This window comes from Dendrobates tinctorius, unplaced genomic scaffold, assembly GCF_039654945.1.
Source record: "Dendrobates tinctorius isolate UK_male_01 unplaced genomic scaffold, ASM3965494v1 ptg000424l, whole genome shotgun sequence".
Classification (NCBI taxonomy): Eukaryota; Metazoa; Chordata; class Amphibia; order Anura; family Dendrobatidae; genus Dendrobates; species Dendrobates tinctorius.
In genome coordinates this window covers 1,252,011-1,276,999 of record NW_027362088.1, presented here as the reverse complement: position 1 = coordinate 1,276,999, position 24,989 = coordinate 1,252,011, and the positions used below count along the sequence as shown (strand labels likewise).

Genomic DNA, 24,989 nt, shown 5'->3' with positions numbered 1-24,989 from the left:
TATACACTATATACACACACCGCCCCCCCCCGGTCATTATACACTATATACACACACCGCCCCCTGGTCATTATACACTATATACACACACCGCCCCCCGGTCATTATACACTATATACACACACCGCCCCCCGGTCATTATACACTATATACACACACCGCCCCCCCGGTCACTATACACTATATACACACACCGCCCCCCCGGTCACTATACACTATATATACACACACCACCCCCGGTCAGTATACACTATATACACACACACCACCCCCGGTCACTATATACACACACACCACCCCCGGTCACTATACACTATATACACACACCGCCCCCCGGTCACTATACACTATATACACACACACCGCCCCCGGTCATTATACACACACACCCCGCCCCCCGGTCATTATACACTATATACACACACCGCCCCCGGTCACTATACACTATATACACACACCACCCCCGGTCACTATACACTATATACACACACACACACACCACCCCCGGTCACTATACACTATATAGTAACCGGGGGGGGGTGTATATAGTGTATAGCGACCGGGGGCGGTGTGTGTATATAGTGTATAGTGACCGGGGGCGGTGTGTGTATATAGTGTATAGTGACCGGGGGTGGTGTGTGTGTATATAGTGTATAGTGACCGGGGGTGGTGTGTGTGTATATAGTGACCGGTGTATATACACCCCCCCCCCGGTTACTATACACTATATACACACACACCCCCCCGGTTACTATACACTATATACACACACACCGCCCTTGGTCACTATACACTATATAGACACACCGCCCCCCGGTCACAAAACATTATATACACACACCGCCCACCGGTCACTATACACTATATACACACACCGCCCCCGGTCATCATACACACACACACCGCCCCCCGGTCACTATACATTATATACACAGACCGCCCCCGGTCATTATACACACACACACACCGCCCCCCCGGTCACTATACACTATATATACACACCGCCCCCGGTCATTATACACACACACCGCCCCCGGTCACTATACATTATATACACACACCGCCACCGGTCATTATACACACACACACCGCCCACCGGTCACTATACACTATATACACACACCGCCCCCCGGTCATTATACACTATATACACACACCGCCCCCCGGTCACTATACACTATATACACACACCCCCCCAGTTACTATACACTATATACACACACCGCCCACAAAACATTATATACACCCCCCCCCGGTTACTATACACTATATAAATACACACTGCCCCCCGGTCACTATACACTATATACACACACACACCGCCTCCCGGTCACTATACACTATATACACACACACCGCCTCCCGGTCACTATACAATATATACACACACACACCGCCCCCGGTCATTATACACTATACACACACACCGCCCCCGGTCATTATACACTATACACACACACCGCCCCCGGTCACTATACAATATATACACACACACCGCCTCCCGGTCACTATACACTATATACACACACACACCGCCCCCGGTCATTATACACTATACACACACACCGCCCCCTGTCATTATACACTATATACAACCACCCCCCCCGGTTACTATACACTATATACACACACACCGCCCCCGGTCACTATACACTATATATACACACACCGCCCCCGGTTACTATACACTATATACACACACCGCTCCCGGTCAGTATACACTATATATATATATATATATACACACACCGCCCCCGGTTACCATACACTATATACACACACACCGCCCCCGGTCACTATACACTATATACACACACCCCGCTCCCGGTCACTATACACTATATACACACACACCGCCCCCGGTCACTATACACTATATACACACACACCGCCCCCGGTCACTATACACTATATACACACACCCCGCTCCCGGTCACTATACACTATATACACACACACCGCCCCCGGTCACTATACACTATATACACACACACACCGCCCCCCGTCACTATACACTATATACACACACACACACCGCCCCCCGGTCATTATACACTATAAACACACACACCGCCCCCGGTCACTATACACTATATACACACACACCGCCCCCGGTCACTATACACTATATACACACACACCGCCCCCGGTCATTATACACTATATACACACACACCGCCCCCGGTTACTATACACTATATACACACACCGCCCCCGGTTACTATAGACTATATACACACACATCCACCCCCCCGGTTACCATACACTATATACACACACCGCCCCCGGTTACTTTACACTATATACACACACATCCCCCCCCCCCGGTCACTATACACTATATACACACACACCGCCCCCCGGTCACTATACACTACATACACACACCGCCCCCCGGTCACTATACACTATATACACACACACCGCCCCCGGTCACTATACACTATATACACACACATCGCCCCCGGTCACTATACACTATATACACACACCGCCCCCCGGTCACTATACACTATATACACACACATCGCCCCCGGTCACTATACACTATATACACACACACACATCTCCCCCGGTCACTATACACTATATACACACACACCGCCCCGGTCACTATACACTATATACACACACCGCCCCCTGTCACTATACACTATATACACACACACCGCCCCCGGTCACTATACACTATATACACACACACCGCCCCCGGTCACTATACACTATATACACACACACCGCCCCCGGTCACTATACACTATATACACACACACCTCCCCCGGTCACTATACACTATATATACACACACCGCCCCCGGTCACTATACACTATATACACACACACCGTCCCCGGTCACTATACACTATATACACACACACCGCTCCCGGTCACTATACACTATATACACACACACCGCCCCCGGTCACTATACACTATATACACACACACCGCCCCCGGTCACTATACACTATATACACACACACCGCCCCCGGTCACTATACACTATATACACACACACCGCACCCGGTCACTATACACTATATACACACACACCGCCCCCGGTCACTATACACTATATATACACACACCGCCCCCGGTTACTATACACTATATACACACCCCACGGTCATTATACACTATATACACACACACCGCCCCCGGTCACTATACACTATATACACACCCCCCGGTCATTATACACTATATACACACACACCGCCCCCGGTCACTATACACTAAATACACACACACCGCCCCCGGTCATTATACACTATATACACACACACCGCCCCCGGTTACTATACACTATATACACACACCGCCCCCGGTCACTATACACTATATACACACACACCGCCCCCGGTCACTATACACTATATACACACACACCGCCCCCCGGTGATTATACACTATATACACACACACCGCCCCCGGTCACTATACACTATATATACACACACCGCCCCCGGTCACTATACACTATATACACACACACCGCCCCCGGTCACTATACACTATATACACACACCGCCCCCGGTCACTATACACTATATACACACACACCGCCCCCGGTCACTATACACTATATATACACACACCGCCCCCGGTCACTATACACTATATACACACACACCGCTCCCGGTCACTATACACTATATACACACACACCGCCCCCGGTTACCATACACTATATACACACACACCGCACCCGGTCACTATACACTATATACACACACCGCCCCCGGTCACTATACACTATATATACACACACCGCTCCCGGTCACTATACACTATATACACACACACCGCCCCCGGTCACTATACACTATATACACACACACCGCCCCCGGTCACTATACACTATATACACACACACCGCACCCGGTCACTATACACTATATACACACACACCGCCCCCGGTCACTATACACTATATATACACACACCGCCCCCGGTTACTATACACTATATACACACACACCGCTCCCGGTCACTATACACTATATATACACACACACCGCCCCCGGTCACTATACACTATATACACACACACACCGCCCCCGGTTACCATACACTATATACACACACACCGCCCCCGGTCACTATACACTATATACACACACACCGCCCCCGGTCACTATACACTATATACACACACACCGCCCCCGGTCACTAAACACTATATACACACACACCGCCCCCCGGTCATTATACACTATATACACACACCCCCCCCGGTCATTATACACCGCCCCAGGTATAGTATACATTATATGGTAACCGCCCCCCGGTTACCATACACTATACACACACACCCCCCCCCCGGTCACTATACACTATATACACACACACCGCCCCCGGTCACTATACACTATATACACACACACCGCCCCCGGTCACTATACACTATATACACACACACCGCCCCCCGGTCACTATACACTATATACACACACACCGCCCCCGGTCACTATACACTATATACACACACACCGCCCCCCGGTCACTATACACACACACACCGCCCCCCCGGTCACTATACACTATATACACACACACACCGCTCCCGGTCACTATACACTATATACACACACACCGCCCCCGGTCACTATACACTATATACACACACACCGCCCCCCGGTCATTATACACTATATACACACACACCCCCCGGTCATTATACACCGCCCCAGGTATAGTATACATTATATGGTAACCGCCCCCCGGTTACCATACACTATACACACACCCCCCCCCGGTCACTATACACTATACACACACACACCGCCCCCGGTCACTATACACTATATACACACACACCGCCCCCGGTCACTATACACTATATACACACACACCGCCCCCCGGTCACTATACACTATATACACACACACCGCCCCCCGGTCACTATACACTATATACACACACACCGCCTCCGGTCACTATACACTATATACACACACACCGCCCCCCGGTCACTATACACACACACACCGCCCCCCCGGTCACTATACACTATATACACACACACACCGCTCCCGGTCACTATACACTATATACACACACACCGCCCCCGGTCACTATACACTATATACACACACACCGCCCCCGGTCACTATACACTATATACACACACACCGCCCCCGGTCACTATACACTATATACACACACACCGCCCCCGGTCACTATACACTATATACACACACACCGCCCCCCGGTCATTATACACTATATACACACACACCGCCCCCGGTCACTATACACTATATATACACACACCGCCCCCGGTTACCATACACTATATACACACACCGCCCCCCGGTCATTATACACTATATACACACACACCGCCCCCGGTCACTATACACTATATACACCCCCCCCCCCCCCCCCGGTCACTATACACTATATACACACCAGGGCTGTGGAGTCGGTAAGCCAAACCTGCGACTCCGAGTCCTCAATTTCCCTTACACCGACTCCGACTCCAACTCCACGACTCCGACTCCAAGACTCCCACACATATTGCTTATATTTAAGTGAAAAATTTATTGTAGTACAATGTGAACCTCAGACATTTAATCATTTTTATGATCCAATAATCAAGATGTTTAGATAGAACAGAATATATATTGGTGTACTACCCGGTTTTCATTCTTTTTGGTACAGATACGATTTGGATAGACAGATATGGATAAATGGATAGAGCAGATTTCTAATCTGCTTTTGCTATTGAAAACATTATCTATGAGCTCAAAAACCTTTCAGGTGATGCAGTTTTTTAAAAAGATGATCTGCTTTTGCAGCTGAAAAACATATCCTCAAAAAACACAGGAGAAACGCTGTGTGTGAATGTAGCCTTAGATCAGGAATACAACAGTCATTTATAGGACATTTCATAACTTTCCCAAACTCCTATGAAAAAATATTCAGCACATTCTGCATTGAATTACTGTACCCAATTTATTATATATTTTAGGAGTCGGAGTCGCTCCATTTTATACCGACTCCAACTCCACCAAAATGAGCACCGACTCCGACTCCACAGCCCTGATACACCCCCCCCCCCGGTGATTATACACTATATACACACACCGCCCCCGGTCATTATACACTATATACACACACCGCCCCAGGTCACTATACACTATATACACACACACCGCCCCCGGTTACTATACACTATATACACCCCCCCCCCCGGTTACTATACACTATATACACACACACCGCCACCACCCGGTCATTATACACTATATACACCCCCCCGGTCACTATACACTATATATACACACTCCGCCCCCGGTCATTATACACTATATACACACACACCCCCCGGTTACTATACACTATATACACACACCGCCCCCCAGTCATTATACACTATATACACACACACCCCCCGGTTACTATGCACTATATACACCCCCCCCCCCGGTTACTATACACTATATACACACACACCGCCACCACCCGGTCATTATACACTATATAGACCCCCCCGGTCACTATACACTATATATACACACTCCGCCCCCGGTCATTATACACTATATACACACACACCCCCCGGTTACTATACACTATATACACACACCGCCCCCCAGTCATTATACACTATATACACACACACCCCCCGGTTACTATACACTATATACACACACCGCCCCCGGTCATTATACACTATATACACACACACCCCCCGGTTACTATACACTATATACACACTCCGCCCCCGGTCATTATACACTATATACACACACACCCCCCGGTTACTATACACTATATACACACACCGCCCCCGGTCATTATACACTATATACACACACCGCCCCCCGGTTACTATACACTATATACACACACCCCCCCCCGGTTACTATACACTATATACACACACCGCCCCCGGTCATTATACACTATATACACACACACCCCCCGGTTACTATACACTATATACACACACCGCCCCCGGTCATTATACACTATATACACACACACCCCCTGGTTACTATACACTATATACACACACCGCCACCCGGTCATTATACACTATATACACACATCGCCCCCCGGTTACTATACACTATATACACACACACACACCGCCCCCCGGTCATTATACACTATATACACACACCGCCACCCGGTCATTATACACTATATACACACACACCGCCCCCGGTCACTATACACTATATATACACACTCCGCCCCCGGTCATTATACACTATATACACCCCCCCCCCCCCCGGTTACTATACACTATATACACACCCCCCCCCGGTTACTATACACTATATACACCCCCCCCCCCGGTTACTATACACTATATACACACACCGCCCCCCGGTCATTATACACTATATACACACACACCGCCCCCTGTCACTATACACTATATACACACACCGCCCCCCGGTCATTATACACTATATACACACACCGCCCCCCCGGTTACTATACACTATATACACACACACACCGCCCCCGGTCACTATACACTATATACACACACCGCCCCCCGGTCATTATACACTATATACACACACCGCCCCCCCGGTTACTATACACTATATACACACACACACACCGCCCCCGGTCACTATACACTATATACACACACACCGCCCCCGGTCACTATACACTATATACACACACACCCCCCCCGGTTACTATACACTATATACACACACACCGCCCCCGGTCATTATACACTATATACACACACACCGCCCCCTGTCACTATACACTATATACACACACCGCCCCCCGGTCATTATACACTATATACACACACCGCCCCCCCGATTACTATACACTATATACACACACACCGCCCCCGGTCACTATACACTATATACACACACCGCCCCCCGGTCATTATACACTATATACACACACCGCCCCCCCGGTTACTATACACTATATACACACACACACCGCCCCCGGTCACTATACACTATATACACACACACCGCCCCCGGTCACTATACACTATATACACACACTGCTCCCGGTCACTATACACTATATACACACACACCGCCCCCGGTCATTATACACTATACACACACACACACCACCCCCCGGTCACTATACACTATATACACACAAACCGCCCCCGGTCATTATACACTATATACACACACACCGCCCCCCGGTCATTATACACTATATACACACACCGCCCCCCGGTCATTATACACTATATACACACACCGCCCACGGTCACTATACACTATATACACCCCCCCCCCCCGGTTACTATACACTATATACACACACACACACGGTTACTATACACTATATACACACACCGCCCCCCGGTCACTATACACACACACACCGCCCCCGGTCACTATACACTATATACACACACCGCCCCCCGGTCACTATACACTATATACACACACACACCGCCCCCGGTCATTATACACTATATACACATACACCGCCCCCGGTCATTATACACTATATACACATACACCGCCCCCGGTCATTATACACAGACACCGCCCCGGTCATTATACACTATATACACACACCGCCCTCCGGTCATTATACATAATATATACACACACCGCCCCCCGGTCATTATACACTATATACACACACACCGCCCCCGGTCATTATACACTATATACACACACCGCCCCCGGTCATTATACACTATATACACACAAACCGTCCCCGGTCATTATACACTATATACACACACACACCGCCCCCCCGGTCATTATACACTATATACACACACACCGCCCCCCGGTCATTATACACTATATACACACACCGCCCCCCGGTCACTATACACTATATACACACACACACACACCGCCCCCGGTCACTATACACCCCCCCACGGTTACTATACACTATATACACCCCCCCGGTTACTATACACTATATACACACACACCGCCCCCGGTCACTATACACTATATACACACACACACACCGCCCCCGGTCATTATACACTATATACACACACCGTCCCCGGTCATTATACACTATATACACACACACACCGCCCCCGGTCATTATACACTATAAACACACACACCGCCCCCGGTCACTATACACTATATACACACACACCGCCCCCGGTCACTATACACTATATACACACACACACCGCCCCCGGTCATTATACACTATATACACACACACCGCCCCCGGTCACTATACACTATATACACACACACCGCCCCCGGTCATTATACACTATATACACACACACACCGCCCCCGGTCACTATACACTATATACACACACCGCCCCCGGTCATTATACACTATATACACACACACCGCCCCCGGTCACTATACACTATATACACACACACCGCCCCCGGTCATTATACACTATATACACACACACCGCCCCCGGTCACTATACACTATATACACACACACCGCCCCCGGTCATTATACACTATATACACACACACACCGCCCCCGGTCACTATACACTATATACACACACCGCCCCCGGTCATTATACACTATAAACACACACACCGCCCCCGGTCATTATACACTATACACACACACACACCGCCCCCGGTCACTATACACTATATACACCCCCCACTGTTACTATACACTATATACACACACACACCCCCTGGTTACTATACATTATATACACACACCGCCCCCGGTCATTATACACTATATACACACACACACACACACACCGCCCCCGGTCACTATACACTATATACACACACACACACACACACACACCGCCCCCGGTCACTATACACTATATACACGCCCCACGGTTACTATACACTATATACACACACCGCCCCCGGTCTTTATATACTATATACACACACACACCGCCCTCTGGTCGCTATACACTATATACACACACACCGCCCCCGGTCACTATATACACACACACCGCCCCCGGTCACTATACACTATATACACACACACCGCCCCCGGTCACTATACACTATATACACACACACCGCCCCCGGTCACTATACACTATATACACACACCCCGCCCCCGGTCATTATACACTATATACACACACACCGCCCTCTGGTCAATATACACTATACACACACACCGCCCCCGGTCACTATACACTATATATACACACACCGCCCCCGGTCATTATACACTATACACACACACACACACACCGTCTCCGGTCATTATACACTATACACACACACACCGCCCCCGGTCATTATACACTATACACCCCCCCCCCCCCCCCCCCGGTTAATATACACTATACACAGACACCGCCCCCGGTCATTATACACTATATACACACACACCGCCCTCCGGTCATTATACATATTATATACACACACCGCCCCCCGGTCATTATACACTACATACACACACACCGCCCCCCGGTCATTATACACTATATACACACACCGCCCCCCGGTCATTATACACTATATACACACACCGCCCCCCGGTCATTATACACTATATACACACACCGCCCCCCCCGGTCACTATACACTATATACACACACACACACCACCCCCGGTCAGTATACACTATATACACACACACCACCCCCGGTCACTATATACACACACACCACCCCCGGTCACTATACACTATATACACACACCGCCCCCCGGTCACTATACACTATATACACACACACCGCCCCCGGTCATTATACACACACACCCCGCCCCCCGGTCATTATACACTATATACACACACCGCCCCCGGTCACTATACACTATATACACACACACCACCCCCGGTCACTATACACTATATACACACACACACACCACCCCCGGTCACTATACACTATATACACACACCGCCCCCGGTTACTGTACACTATATACACACACATCCCCCCCCGGTTACTATACACTATATACACACACAACGCCCCCCGGTCACTATACACTATATACACACACACCGCCCCCGGTCACTATACACTATATACACACACACCGCCCCCGGTCACTATACACTATATACACACACACCGCCCCCGGTCACTATACACTATATACACACACACCGCCCCCGGTCACTATACACTATATACACACACACCGCCCCCGGTCACTATACACTATATACACACACACCGCCCCCGGTCACTATACACACACACCGCCCCCGGTCACTATACACTATATATACACACACCGCCCCCCGGTCACTATACACTATATACACAGACACCGCCCCCGGTCACTATACACTATATACACACACACCGCCCCCGGTCACTATACACTATATATACACACACCGCCCCCCGGTCACTATACACTATATACACACACACCGCCCCCGGTCACTATACACTATATACACACACACCGCCCCAGGTCACTATACACTATATACACACACACCGCCCCCGGTCACTATACACTATATACACACACACCGCCCCCGGTCACTATACACTATATACACACACCGCCCCCGGTCACTATACACTATATATACACACACCGCCCCCGGTTACTATACACTATATACACACACACCGCTCCCGGTCACTATACACTATATACACACACACACACCACCCCCGGTTACTATACACTATATACACACACCGCCCCCGGTTACTGTACACTATATACACACACATCCCCCCCGGTTACTATACATTATATACACACACAACGCCCCCCGGTCACTATACACTATATACACACACCGCTCCCGGTCACTATACACTATATACACACACACCGCCCCCGGTCACTATACACTATATACACACACACCGCCCCCGGTCACTATACACTATATACACACACACCGCCCCCGGTCACTATACACTATATACACACACACCGCCCCCGGTCACTATACACTATATACACACACACCGCCCCCGGTCACTATACACTATATACACACACACCGCCCCCGGTCACTATACACTATATATAAACACACCGCCCCCGGTTACCATACACTATATACACACACACCGCCCCCGGTCACTATACACTATATACACACACACCGCCCCCGGTCACTATACACACACACCCCGCACCCGGTCACTATACACTATATACACACACACCGCCCCCGGTCACTATACACTATATATACACACACCGCCCCCGGTTACTATACACTATATACACACACACCGCTCCCAGTCACTATACACTATATATACACACACCGCCCCCGGTTACCATACACTATATACACACACACACCGCCCCCGGTCACTATACACTATATACACACACACCGCTCCCGGTCACTATACACTATATACACACACACCGCCCCCGGTCACTATATACACACACACCGCCCCCCCGGTCATTATACACTATATACACACACACCGCCCCCCGGTCATTATACACTATATACACACACCGCCCCCGGTCACTATACACACACCCCCCCCCCCCCCCGGTCATTATACACCGCCCCAGGTATAGTATACATTATATGGTAACCGCCCCCCGGTTACCATACACTATACACACACACCCCCCCCGGTCACTATACACTATATACACACACACCGCCCCCGGTCACTATACGCTATATACACTCACCGCCCCCGGTCACTATACACTATATACACACACACCGCCCCCCGGTCACTATACACTATATACACACACACACCGCCCCCGGTCACTATACACTATATACACACACCGCCCCCGGTTACCATACACTATATACACACACACACCGCCCCCGGTCACTATACACTATATACACACACACCGCCCCCCCGGTCATTATACACTATATACACACACACCGCCCCCGGTCACTATACACTATATATACACACACCGCCCCCGGTTACCATACACTATATACACACACACCGCCCCCGGTCACTATACACTATATACACACACACCGCCCCCCGGTCATTATACACTATATACACACACACCGCCCCCGGTCACTATACACTATACACACACAAACCGCCCCCCGGTCATTATACACTATATACACACACACCGCCCCCGGTCACTATACACACCCCCCCCCCGGTCACTATACACTATATACACCCCCCCCCCTGGTCACTATACACTATATACACACCAGGGCTGTGGAGTCGGTAAGCCAAACCTGCGACTCCGACTCCTCAATTTCCCTTACACCGACTCCGACTCCACGACTCCGACTCCGACACATATTGCTTATATTTAAGTGAAAAATTTATTGTAGTACAATGTGAACCTCAGACATTTAATCATTTTTATGATCCAATAATCAAGATGTTTAGATAGAACAGAATATATATTGGTGTACTACCCGGTTTTCATTCTTTTTGGTACAGATACGATATGGATAGACAGATATGGATAAATGGATATATAGATAGAGCAGATTTCTAATCTGCTTTTGCTATTGAAAACATTATCTATGAGCTCAAAAACCTTTCAGGTGATGCAGTTTTTTAAAAAGATGATCTGCTTTTGCAGCTGAAAAACATATCCTCAAAAAACACAGGAAAAACGCTGTGTGTGAATGTAGCCTTAGATCAGGAATATAACAGCCATTTATAGGACATTTCATAACTTTCCCAAACTCCTATGAAAAAATATTCAGCATATTCTGCATTGAATTACTGCACCCAATTTATTATATATTTTAGGAGTCGGAGTCGGTCCATTTTATACCGACTCCAACTCCACCAAAATGAGCACCGACTCCGACTCCACAGCCCTGATACACCCCCCCCCCCCCGGTCATTATACACTAAATACAAACACACCGCCCCCGGTCATTATACAGTATATACACACACACCGCCCCAGGTCACTATACACTATATGCACACACACCGCCCCCGGTTACTATACACTATATACACACACATCCCCCCCCCCCGGTTACTATACACTATATACACACACACCGCCCCCGGTCACTTACACTATATACACACACTGCTCCCGGTCACTATACACTCACACACACCACCCCCGGTCACTATACACTATATACACACAAACCGCCCCCGGTCATTATACACTATATACACACACCGCCCCCCGGTCATTACACACTATATACACACACACCGCCCCCCCGGTCACTATACACTATATACACACACACCGCCCCCCGGTCATTATAGACTATATACACACACCGCCCCCCGGTCATTATACACTATATACACACACCGCCCCCCGGTCATTATAGACTATATACACACACACCGCCCCCGGTCACTATACACTATATACACACCGCCCCCGGTCATTATACACTATACACACACCGCCCCCTGTCATTATACACCCCCCCCGGTCACTATACACTATATACACACCGCCCCCGGTCATTATACACTATACACACACCGCCCCCTGTCATTATACACCCCCCCCGGTCACTATACACTATATACACACACACCGCCCCCGGTCACTTACACTATATACACACACTGCTCCCGGTCACTATACACTCACACACACCACCCCCGGTCATTATACACTATATACACACACCGCCCCCCGGTCATTACACACTATATACACACACACCGCCCCCCGGTCACTATACACTATATACACACACCGCCCCCTGGTCATTATACACTATATACACACACCGCCCCCCGGTCATTATACACTATATACACACACCGCCCCCCCGGTCATTATAGACTATATACACACACCGCCCCCCGGTCACTATACACTATATACACACACACCGCCCCCCGGTTACTATACACTAGATACACACCGCCCCCCGGTTACTATACACTATATACACACACCGCCCTCCGGTCACTATACACTATATACACACACCGCCCCTCCGGTTACTATACACTATATACACACACACACCGCCCCCGGTCACTATACACTATATACACACACACACACCGCCCCCGGTCACTATACACTATATACACACACCGCCCTCCGGTCACTATACACTATATACACACGCACACCGCCCCCGGTCACTATACACTATATACACACACACACCGCACCCTGTCACTATACACTATATACACACACCGCCCTCCGGTCACTATACACTATATACACACACCGCCCCCGGTCACTATACACTATATACACACACACACCGCCCCCGGTCACTATACACTATATACACACACACACCGCCCCCGGTTACTATACACTATATACACACACACACCGCCCCCGGTCACTATACACTATATACACACACACCGCCCCCGGTCACTATACACTATATACACACACCGCCCCCCGGTCACTATACACTATATACACACACCGCCCCCGGTCATTATACACTATATACACATACACCTCCCCCGGTCACTATATACTCACACCGCCCTCCGGTCACTATACACTATATACACACACACCGCCCCCCGGTTACTATACACTAGATACACACACCGCCCCCTGGTCACTATACACTCACACACACCGCACCCTGTCACTATACACTATATACACACCGCACTCCGGTCATTATACACTATATACACACACACACACCGCCCCCGGTCACTATACACTATATACACACACACACACACCGCCCCCGGTCACTATACACTATATACACACACACCGCCCCCGGTCACTATACACTATATACACACACACACACACCGCCCCCGGTCACTATACACTATATACACACACACCGCCCCCGGTCACTATACACTATATACACACACACCGCCCCCGGTCACTATACACTATATACACACACACCGCCCCCGGTCATTATACACTATATACACACACACCGCCCCCCGGTCACTATACACTATATACACACACACCGCCCCCCGGTCATTATACACTATATACACACACCGCCCCCGGTCACTATACACTATATACACACACCGCCCCCGGTCATTATACACTACATACACACACACCGCCCCCGGTCACTATACACTATATACACCCCCCACGGTTACTATACACTATATACCCCCCCCCCCGGTTACTATACACTATATACACACACCGCCCCCGGTCATTATACACTATATACACACACACACACACCGCCCCCGGTCACTATACACTATATACACACACACACCGCCCCCGGTCACTATACACTATATACACACACACCGCCCCCGGTCACTATACACTATATACACACACACCGCCCCCGGTCACTATACACTATATACACACACACACCGCCCCCGGTCACTATACACTATATACACACACACACCGCCCCCCGGTCACTATACACTATATACACACACACACCGCCCCCGGTCACTATACACTATATACACACACACACCGCCCCCCGGTCACTATACACTATATACACACACACACCGCCCCCCGGTCACTATACACTATATACACACACACCGCCCCCGGTCACTATACACTATATACACACACACACCGCCCCCGGTCACTATACACTATATACACCCCCCACGGTTACTATACACTATATACACACCCCACGGTTACTATACACTATATACACACACCGCCCCCGGTCATTATACACTATATACACACACACCGCCCCCGGTCATTATACACTATATACACACACACCCCCCCGGTTACTATACACTATATACACACACACCGCCCCCCGGTCACTATACACACCCCGCCCCCGGTCACTATACACTATATACACACACACCGCCCCCGGTCATTATACACTATATACACACACACCGCCCCCGGTCACTATACACTATATACACACACACCGCCCCCCGGTCATTATACACTATATACACACACCGCACCCTGTCACTATACACTATATACACACACACCGCCCCCGGTCATTATACACTATAAACACACACACCGCCCCCGGTCATTATACACTATATACACACACCGCCCCCAGTCATTATACACTATAAACACACACACCGCCCCCGGTCATTATATACTATACACACACACACACACCGCCCCCGGTCACTATACACTATATACACCCCCCACGGTTACTATACACTATATACCCCCCCCCCCCCCCGGTTACTATACACTATATACACACACCGCCCCCGGTCATTATACACTATATACACACACACACACACACACACACACCGCCCCCGGTCACTATACACTATATACACACACACACCGCCCCCGGTCACTATACACTATATACACACACACACCGCCCCCGGTCACTATACACTATATACACACACACCGCCCCCGGTCACTATACACTATATACACACACACACCGCCCCCGGTCACTATATACTATATACACACACACACCGCCCCCGGTCACTATACAATATATACACACACCGCCCCCCGGTCACTATACACTATATACACACACACCGCCCCCGGTCACTATACACTATATACACACTCCGCCCCCGGTCATTATACACTATACACACACACCGCCCCCGGTCACTATACACTATATACACCCCCCACGGTTACTATACACTATATACACACACCGCCCACGGTCATTATACACTATATACACACACACCGCCCCCGGTCATTATACACTATATACACACACTCACACACACACCGCCCCCGGTCACTATATACACACACACACCGCCCCCGGTCACTATACACTATATACACACACACCGCCCCCGGTCATTATACACTATATACACACCGCACCCGGTCACTATACACTATATACACACACACACACCGCCCCCCGGTCACTATACACTATATACACACACACCGCCCCCGGTCACTATACACTATATACACACACACCGCCCCCGGTCATTATACACTATATACACACACACCGCCCCCGGTCATTATACACTATATACACACACACACACACACCGCCCCCCGGTCACTATACACTATATACACACACACCGCCCCCGGTCATTATACACAATATACACACACCGCCCCCGGTCACTATACACTATATACACACACACCGCCCCCGGTCATTATACACTATATACACACACACCGCCCCCGGTCATTATACACTATATACACACACACCGCCCCCGGTCACTATACACTATATACACACACACCGCCCCCCGGTCATTATACACTATATACACACACCGCCCCCCGGTCACTATACACTATATACACACACACCGCCCCCGGTCACTATACACTATATACACACACACCGCCCCCGGTCACTATACACTATATACACACACACCGCCCACGGTCACTATACACTATATACACACACCGCCCCCGGTCACTATACACTATATACACACACACCGCCCCCGGTCACTATACACTATATACACACACACACCGCCCCCGGTCACTATACACTATATACACACACACCGCCCCCCGGTCATTATACACTATATACACACACCGCCCCCGGTCACTATACACTATATACACACACACCGCCCCCGGTCACTATACACTATATACACACACTGCCCCCCGGTCATTATACACTATATACACACACCGCCCCCCGGTCACTATACACTATATACACACACACCGCCCCCGGTCGTCATACACTATACAGTTAGGTCCATATATATTTGGACAGAGAACATTTTTCTAATTTTGGTTCTAGACATTACCACAATGAATTTTAAACAATAAAATACAGATGCAGTTGAAGTTCAGACTTTCCGCTTTCATTTCATTCTCGCAGGTAACATTTCCCACGCTCGGCGCTCTCGCATGTCGCTGCTCCCCACGCTCGGCGCTCTCGCATGTCGCTGCTCCCCACGCTCGGCTCTCTCGCATGTCGCTGCTCCCCACGCTCGGCGCTCTCGCATGTCGCTGCTCCCCACGCTCGGCGCTCTCGCTGCTCCCCACGCTCGGCGCTCTCGCATCTCGCTGCTCCCCACGCTCGGCGCTCTCGCATCTCGCTGCTCCCCACGCTCGGCGCTCTCGTAGGTCGCTGATCCCCACGCTCGGCGCTCTCGTAGGTCGCTGATCCCCACGCTCGGCGCTCTCGTAGGTCGCTGATCCCCACGCTCGGCGCTCTCGTAGGTCGCTGATCCCCACGCTCGGCGCTCTCGTAGGTCGCTGATCCCCACGCTCGGCGCTCTCGTAGGTCGCTGATCCCCACGCTCGGCGCTCTCGTAGGTCGCTGATCCCCACGCTCGGCGCTCTCATAGGTCGCTGATCCCCACGCTCGGCGCTCTCATAGGTCGCTGATCCCCACGCTCGGCGCTCTCATAGGTCGCTGATCCCCACGCTCGGCGCTCTCATAGGTCGCTGATCCCCACGCTCGGCGCTCTCATAGGTCGCTGATCCCCACGCTCGGCGCTCTCATAGGTCGCTGATCCCCACGCTCGGCGCTCTCATAGGTCGCTGATCCCCACGCTCGGCGCTCTCATAGGTCGCTGATCCCCACGCTCGGCGCTCTCATAGGTCGCTGATCCCCACGCTCGGCGCTCTCATAGGTCGCTGATCCCCACGCTCGGCGCTCTCATAGGTCGCTGATCCCCACGCTCGGCGCTCTCATAGGTCGCTGATCCCCACGCTCGGCGCTCTCATAGGTCGCTGATCCCCACGCTCGGCGCTCTCATAGGTCGCTGATCCCCACGCGCTCGGCGCTCTCGCATGTCGCTGCTCCCCAGGCGCTCGGCGCTCTCGCATGTCGCTGCTCCCCACGCGCTCGGCGCTCTCGCATGTCGCTGCTCCCCACGCGCTCGGCGCTCTCGCATGTCGCTGCTCCCCACGCGCTCGGCGCTCTCGCATGTCGCTGCTCCCCACGCGCTCGGCGCTCTCGCATGTCGCTGCTCCCCACGCGCTCGGCGCTCTCGCATGTCGCTGCTCCCCACGCGCTCGGCGCTCTCGCATGTCGCTGCTCCCCACGCGCTCGGCGCTCTCGCATGTCGCTGCTCCCCACGCGCTCGGCGCTCTCGCATGTCGCTGCTCCCCACGCGCTCGGCGCTCTCGCATGTCGCTGCTCCCCACGCGCTCGGCGCTCTCGCATGTCGCTGCTCCCCACGCGCTCGGCGCTCTCGCATGTCGCTGCTCCCCACGCGCTCGGCGCTCTCGCATGTCGCTGCTCCCCACGCGCTCGGCGCTCTCGCATGTCGCTGCTCCCCACGCGCTCGGCGCTCTCGCATGTCGCTGCTCCCCACGCGCTCGGCGCTCTCGCATGTCGCTGCTCCCCACGCGCTCGGCGCTCTCGCATGTCGCTGCTCCCCACGCGCTCGGCGCTCTCGCATGTCGCTGCTCCCCACGCGCTCGGCGCTCTCGCATGTCGCTGCTCCCCACGCGCTCGGCGCTCTCGCATGTCGCTGCTCCCCACGCGCTCGGCGCTCTCGCATGTCGCTGCTCCCCACGCGCTCGGCTCTCTCGCATGTCGCTGCTCCCCACGCGCTCGGCGCTCTCGCATGTCGCTGCTCCCCACGCGCTCGGCGCTCTCGCATGTCGCTGCTCCCCACGCGCTCGGCGCTCTCGCATGTCGCTGCTCCCCACGCTCTCGCAGCTCCCCACGCTCTCGCCGCTCCCCACGCTCGGCGCTCTCGCATGTCGCTGTTCCCCACTCGCTCGATGCTCCCCACGCTCTCGTATGTCGCTGCTCCCCACGCTCTCGCAGCTCCCCACGCTCTCGCCGCTCTCGTATGTCGCTGCTCCCCACGCGCTCGCCGCTCCCCACGCTCTCGTATGTCGCTGCTCCCCACGCTCGGCGCTCTCGCATGTCGCTGCTCCCCACGCTCTCGCAGCTCCCCACGCTCTCGCCGCTCTCGTATGTCGCTGCTCCCCACGCGCTCGCCGCTCCCCACGCTCTCGCATGTCGCTGCTCCCCACGCTCGGCGCTCTCGCATGTCGCTGCTCCCCACGCTCTCGGCCCGGGGCTCCCTGCGGCGGATACTCACGGTGCGGACCTGTCTCCTCAGCAGATACAGCAGGAAGCTCCACAGTTTGGCCGTGAACGCCAGGAATCCTCGCAGGCCGAGCAGTCCCGGAGCCCGCATCATCCCGGGCGAGCAGGTGAGGGGTCCGGCTTGGGCAGCGGGCGGAGGGAGGCCGCGTCCTCCTCTCACATTGCGGCCACAGGACCGCCGCGGAGCCGTCTGACAGCCGCCATGGCTGAGCGCCCGCGTCACTTCCGCTCCGGACACGTCACCACTGCGCCTGCGCGGATTCACTGCCGGCTTCTCATTGCGACTGCGCGAAACACACGACACTGTACGGAGCATGCTCTCCAGGATGTGTGATGCGCATGCGTCCCTTTATCGGAGGCGTCTTCGTTTTAGCACGCATGCGCCCTGTCTTTAACTTGACTCCTCCGCGTATATAAAGATTATGTGCAGCGGGAACAAAACTGTACAGCCGGAGGTGTGCGGGAGAGCAGCATGTCTCCTGACAGAAATGTCTATATGTGAGGAAAATGTGTCCGTCCCCCGTGTTATATAGTGATAATGTGTCCGTCCCCCGTGTTATATAGTGATAATGTGTCCGTCCCCCGTGTTATATAGTGATAATGTGTCCGTCCACGTGTTATATAGTGATAATGTGTCCGTCCCCGCGTTATATAGTGATAATGTGTCCGTCCCCCTGTTATATAGTGATAATGTGTCCGTCCCCGCGTTATATAGTGATAATGTGTCCGTCCCCCGTGTTATATAGTGATAATGTGTCCGTCCCCCGTGTTATATAGTGATAATGTGTCCGTCCCCCGTGTTATATAGTGATAATGTGTCCGTCCCCGCGTTATATAGTGATAATGTGTCCGTCCCCCGCGTTATATAGTGATAATGTGTCCGTCCCCGTGTTATATAATGATAATGTGTCCGTCCCCCGTGTTATATAGTGATAATGTGTCCGTCCCCGTGTTATATAATGATAATGTGTCCGTCCCCCGTGTTATATAGTGATAATGTGTCCGTCCCCCGTGTTATATAGTGATAATGTGTCCGTCCCCCGTGTTATATAGTGATAATGTGTCCGTCCCCCGTGTTATATAGTGATAATGTGTCCGTCCCCCGTGTTATATAGTGATAATGTGTCCGTCCCCCGTGTTATATAGTGATAATGTGTCCGTCCCCCGTGTTATATAGTGATAATGTGTCCGTCCACGTGTTATATAGTGATAATGTGTCCGTCCCCGCGTTATATAGTGATAATGTGTCCGTCCCCCTGTTATATAGTGATAATGTGTCCGTCCCCGCGTTATATAGTGATAATGTGTCCGTCCCCCGTGTTATATAGTGATAATGTGTCCGTCCCCCGTGTTATATAGTGATAATGTGTCCGTCCCCCGTGTTATATAGTGATAATGTGTCCGTCCCCCGTGTTATATAGTGATAATGTGTCCGTCCCCCGTGTTATATAGTGATAATGTGTCCGTCCCCGCGTTATATAATGATAATGTGTCCGTCCCCCGTGTTATATAGTGATAATGTGTCCGTCCCCCGTGTTATATAGTGATAATGTGTCCGTCCCCCGTGTTATATAGTGATAATGTGTCCGTCCCCGCGTTATATAGTGATAATGTGTCCGTCCCCCGCGTTATATAGTGATAATGTGTCCGTCCCCGTGTTATATAATGATAATGTGTCCGTCCCCCGTGTTATATAGTGATAATGTGTCCGTCCCCGTGTTATATAATGATAATGTGTCCGTCCCCCGTGTTATATAGTGATAATGTGTCCGTCCCCCGTGTTATATAGTGATAATGTGTCCGTCCCCCGTGTTATATAGTGATAATGTGTTCGTCCCCGCGTTATATAGTGATAATGTGTCCGTCCCCCGCGTTATATAGTGATAATGTGTCCGTCCCCCGCGTTATATAGTGATAATGTGTCCGTCCCCCGCGTTATATAGTGATAATGTGTCCGTCCTCCGCGTTATATAGTGATAATGTGTCCGTCCCCGCGTTATATAGTGATAATGTGTCCGTCCCCCGTGTTATATAGTGATAATGTGTCCGTCCCCCGTGTTATATAGTGATAATGTGTCCGTCCCCCGTGTTATATAGTGATAATGTGTCCGTCCCCGCGTTATATAGTGATAATGTGTCCGTCCCCGCGTTATATAGTGATAATGTGTCCGTCCCCGCGTTATATAGTGATAATGTGTCCGTCCCCGTGTTATATAGTGATAATGTGTCCGTCCCCCGTGTTATATAGTGATAATGTGTCCGTCCCCGCGTTATATAGTGATAATGTGTCCGTCCCCCGTGTTATATAGTGATAATGTGTCCGTCCCCGTGTTATATAGTGATAATGTGTCCGTCCCCCGTGTTATATAGTGATAATGTGTCCGTCCCCGCGTTATATAGTGATAATGTGTCCGTCCACGTGTTATATAGTGATAATGTGTCCGTCCCCCGCGTTATATAGTGATAATGTGTCCGTCCACGTGTTATATAGTGATAATGTGTCCGTCCCCGTGTTATATAGTGATAATGTGTCCGTCCCCCGTGTTATATAGTGATAATGTGTCCGTCCACGTGTTATATAGTGATAATGTGTCCGTCCCCCGTGTTATATAGTGATAATGTGTCCGTCCCCCGCGTTATATAGTGATAATGTGTCCGTCCACGTGTTATATAGTGATAATGTGTCCGTCCCCGCGTTATATAGTGATAATGTGTCCGTCCCCCGTGTTATATAGTGATAATGTGTCCGTCCCCGTGTTATATAGTGATAATGTGTCCGTCCCCCGTGTTATATAGTGATAATGTGTCCGTCCCCGTGTTATATAGTGATAATGTGTCCGTCCCCCGTGTTATATAGTGATAATGTGTCCGTCCCCGCGTTATATAGTGATAATGTGTCCGTCCCCGCGTTATATAGTGATAATGTGTCCGTCCCCCGCGTTATATAGTGATAATGTGTCCGTCCCCGCGTTATATAGTGATAATGTGTCCGTCCACGCGTTATATAGTGATAATGTGTCCGTCCCCCGCGTTATATAGTGATAATGTGTCCGTCCCCGCGTTATATAGTGATAATGTGTCCGTCCCCGCGTTATATAGTGATAATGTGTCCGTCCACGTGTTATATAGTGATAATGTGTCCGTCCTCCGCGTTATATAGTGATAATGTGTCCGTCCCCGCGTTATATAGTGATAATGTGTCCGTCCCCCGCGTTATATAGTGATAATGTGTCCGTCCCCCGCGTTATATAGTGATAATGTGTCCGTCCCCGCGTTATATAGTGATAATGTGTCCGTCCCCGCGTTATATAGTGATAATGTGTCCGTCCCCGCGTTATATAGTGATAATGTGTCCGTCCACGTGTTATATAGTGATAATGTGTCCGTCCTCCGCGTTATATAGTGATAATGTGTCCGTCCCCGCGTTATATAGTGATAATGTGTCCGTCCCCCGCGTTATATAGTGATAATGTGTCCGTCCCCCGCGTTATATAGTGATAATGTGTCCGTCCCCGCGTTATATAGTGATAATGTGTCCGTCCCCGCGTTATATAGTGATAATGTGTCCGTCCCCCGCGTTATATAGTGATAATGTGTCCGTCCCCCGCGTTATATAGTGATAATGTGTCCGTCCCCCGTGTTATATAGTGATAATGTGTCCGTCCCCCGCGTTATATAGTGATAATGTGTCCGTCCCCGCGTTATATAGTGATAATGTGTCCGTCCTCCGCGTTATATAGTGATAATGTGTCCGTCCCCGCGTTATATAGTGATAATGTGTCCGTCCTCCGCGTTATATAGTGATAATGTGTCCGTCCTCCGCGTTATATAGTGATAATGTGTCCGTCCCCGCGTTATATAGTGATAATGTGTCCGTCCCCGCGTTATATAGTGATAATGTGTCCGTCCCCGCGTTATATAGTGATAATGTGTCCGTCCCCGTGTTATATAGTGATAATGTGTCCGTCCCCGCGTTATATAGTGATAATGTGTCCGTCCCCGCGTTATATAGTGATAATGTGTCCGTCCCCGCGTTATATAGTGATAATGTGTCCGTCCCCGCGTTATATAGTGATAATGTGTCCGTCCACGTGTTATATAGTGATAATGTGTCCGTCCCCGTGTTATATAGTGATAATGTGTCCGTC

General features: G+C 50.9%; 1 protein-coding gene across 2 annotated transcripts in view; it reads right to left on the bottom strand.

Moving 5' to 3' along the window:
- The window catches only part of CTDNEP1 (CTD nuclear envelope phosphatase 1), a 92,902-nt gene extending 71,715 nt beyond the window's left edge, over positions 1-21,187 (bottom strand). Inside the window, exon 1 of one of the 2 annotated variants that reach the window (XM_073564072.1) lies at positions 20,843-21,187. In XM_073564072.1, coding sequence (XP_073420173.1) covers positions 20,843-21,157 — 315 coding nt within the window. In that variant the 5' untranslated portion in view covers positions 21,158-21,187. Of the gene's footprint in view, positions 1-20,833 lie in introns of both variants that reach the window. The other variant, XM_073564071.1, reaches the window with a different exon arrangement.
- Positions 21,188-24,989: the final 3,802 nt, after the last annotated feature.